At 36.2% G+C, this 2,308-nt stretch overlaps 1 protein-coding gene across 1 annotated transcript in view; it reads right to left on the reverse strand.

Moving 5' to 3' along the window:
- Positions 1-1,886, reverse strand: part of LOC118734935 — an 11,521-nt gene extending 9,635 nt beyond the window's left edge. The window contains exon 1 of the mRNA XM_036464532.1: positions 399-1,886. Coding sequence (XP_036320425.1) covers positions 399-1,886 — 1,488 coding nt within the window. The remainder of the gene's footprint in view (positions 1-398) is intronic.
- Positions 1,887-2,308: the final 422 nt, after the last annotated feature.

The following is a 2,308-nucleotide window of genomic DNA, read 5'->3' on the forward strand; positions in this document are numbered from 1 at the left end:
GTCCGAGATTTGTCCCTAATTTATGTTCATTTATCTTAGGTAATGTGATTTTCGTCGATGATTAATTACTAGATATGCCATGGTGCCCATTTTTTTGAAGCAGGTAATAGGTTCATCTTCGCTGTTTCGATATTAAGATCCATTATGTTGTCGCTGTATGGTTTTTGCCTGCAGGTAGGTAAAAGTCAGTGATTTTTGCCCTGGTGGTGCTTTTTGGTGTGTTCGGAGTGTCCATGCCTGTTGTTTTGTTGTCATTTTTCGTAAATCAATTTTAAGGGTTCGAATATAACATCCGATGCGGTATTTGTTTGTTCGTTTATTATTTTGCCGTCGAAGGTTTTTAGTTTGTATATTTCCATATTTTCTAGGACGTTTAGTCGTTGGCCTTTATGTTGTACATGCAGTAGTTTCGCTGCCTTTCTTATTTGCGTTGGTGAACATTTGTTGTTAAACATGTGGTTAGCAAAATTTGACTCTGGTATTGCGCTCGGTTTCTGTGTCTTTTTGTTATAGTCTCTTATATGCTCGCGGAATCTTGTTTTTATTTTACGTCCTGTTTGACCTATGTAACTATGCTGGCATTTGCAAGTTAGTTTATAGACTCCTTGTTTATCCAATGGATCTTCTTGATTTGTGGTGTCCCGTAGTATCCGTCCCACGTTGTTATTTGTTCTGAATGATGTGCGAAGGTTGTGTTTCTGGAACACCTTTGCAAGTTTGTACGTTGACTTTCCAGTATAGGTTAATACCGCCCAATTTTTGTCATTGTTTTCTTCCTTGTTTGGCTTTTTGTTTTTGTGCTCCCTTCGGATTTCTTCTACCAGATCTCTTTTGTATCCGTTATTAGCCGCTATGGCATATATTGCGTTCAGTTCTTTGTTGTATCCTTCTTTTGTTAGTGGTATTCGCTCAATTCTATTGATCATCTGTCTAAAGGCGGCTTTTTTGTGCTGATGAGGATGGTTCGATGTATTATGTATTATTATATCTGTGGCTGTGGGCTTCCTAAAAATTTCATATTGCAGACTGTTGGTGCTTTTATTTATTTTTATCGTCAGATCTAAGTAATTTAGCTTTCCTTGCATTTCTTGTTCCATTGTGAATTTTATATTGCTGTGCTGTTTGTTGAGGTATTCCAATATCTGTCCTTCATTTTTCTTTGTTATAAGACATATGATGTCATCTACGTATCTGGCGTAGAACGTCGCTCCTAGTTGTGATGTAAGATACTCCACGTACCTTTCTTCCAAATTCTGCATGAATACCTCCATAAGGATCGCCGATGTGGGGTTGCCCATGCCTAGCCCGTTTGTTTGCATGTATATGTTGTTGTTAAATTTGAAGTAATTTTGATGCAACGGCGTTCTGAGTGTATTAGTTATCTCTACGGCGATTTCTCTGTTTCCTGTTTTTTCAATCAGTATTTTGAATACGATATCTATTGTTTCCGTTATTGGTATCGATGGGTATAGATCTTTTATGTCGAATGATACCAGTTTAGTATCCATCGTGATCGCTGAGTCTTTTATTTTTTCAATCAATTCCGTTGTATTGGATATTGTGTACTTATTGGGCAATCCAAGGTTGTCCTTTAGTATAGTTTTTAAGTGTTTTGATAGTTTATAGCTTGGGGCCGATCTGTGGTTTATGATTGGTCTCATGGGTGTGCCTAGTTTGTGGATTTTAGGTAGTGCATTCATCGGAGGAGCTGATGAATTCATGATTGTCAAAGTATGTATTTGGTTCGGCTTTATTATTTTTGTAGCTTTCTTTGTGGTCTCTTTTATTGTGGCCTGGTATCCCTCAGTGGGATCCTTTGCTAACTTCTTACATCTAGTTTCTTTGATAAGCTGTTCCGTTTTTTGTATGTATTCATCTCTATTCATTAGTACAGTTGTGTTTCCTTTGTCAGCTTTGGTCGTGATTACGTTGTTGTTTTTTAGTGTCTGCTTCAGACCTTTAATTATATTGCTTTCTTTGCTGTGTTTTTTGTTTCCTTTATATATAAAAGATCTGACTTTTGCATTATGTTTACAGATGCTTCTGTTGGTGATTTTGCCACAGGATGCGGTATTTACAATTACTCTAACAAAAAAAGAGTATGCTTATAAAATTAATTTTAGATCCTCATCTAGTTTTGGTGAAATAATAGCTATATTAAAAGCACTACAAATTGCCAAAGAGGAAAACTGTTCCAGAATAACAATTTTTACGGACAGTCTAATAGCCTTCACACTTCTAACAAAACTCAAAACCATTACATATACGAAATTCACAAACTCATTAACGAGTCTGAATTTTACAACGT

The sequence above is a fragment of the Rhagoletis pomonella genome, unplaced genomic scaffold, assembly GCF_013731165.1.
Source record: "Rhagoletis pomonella isolate Grant_MI unplaced genomic scaffold, Rhpom_1.0 Rhpom_scaffold_00003, whole genome shotgun sequence".
Lineage (NCBI taxonomy): Eukaryota > Metazoa > Arthropoda > Insecta > Diptera > Tephritidae > Rhagoletis > Rhagoletis pomonella.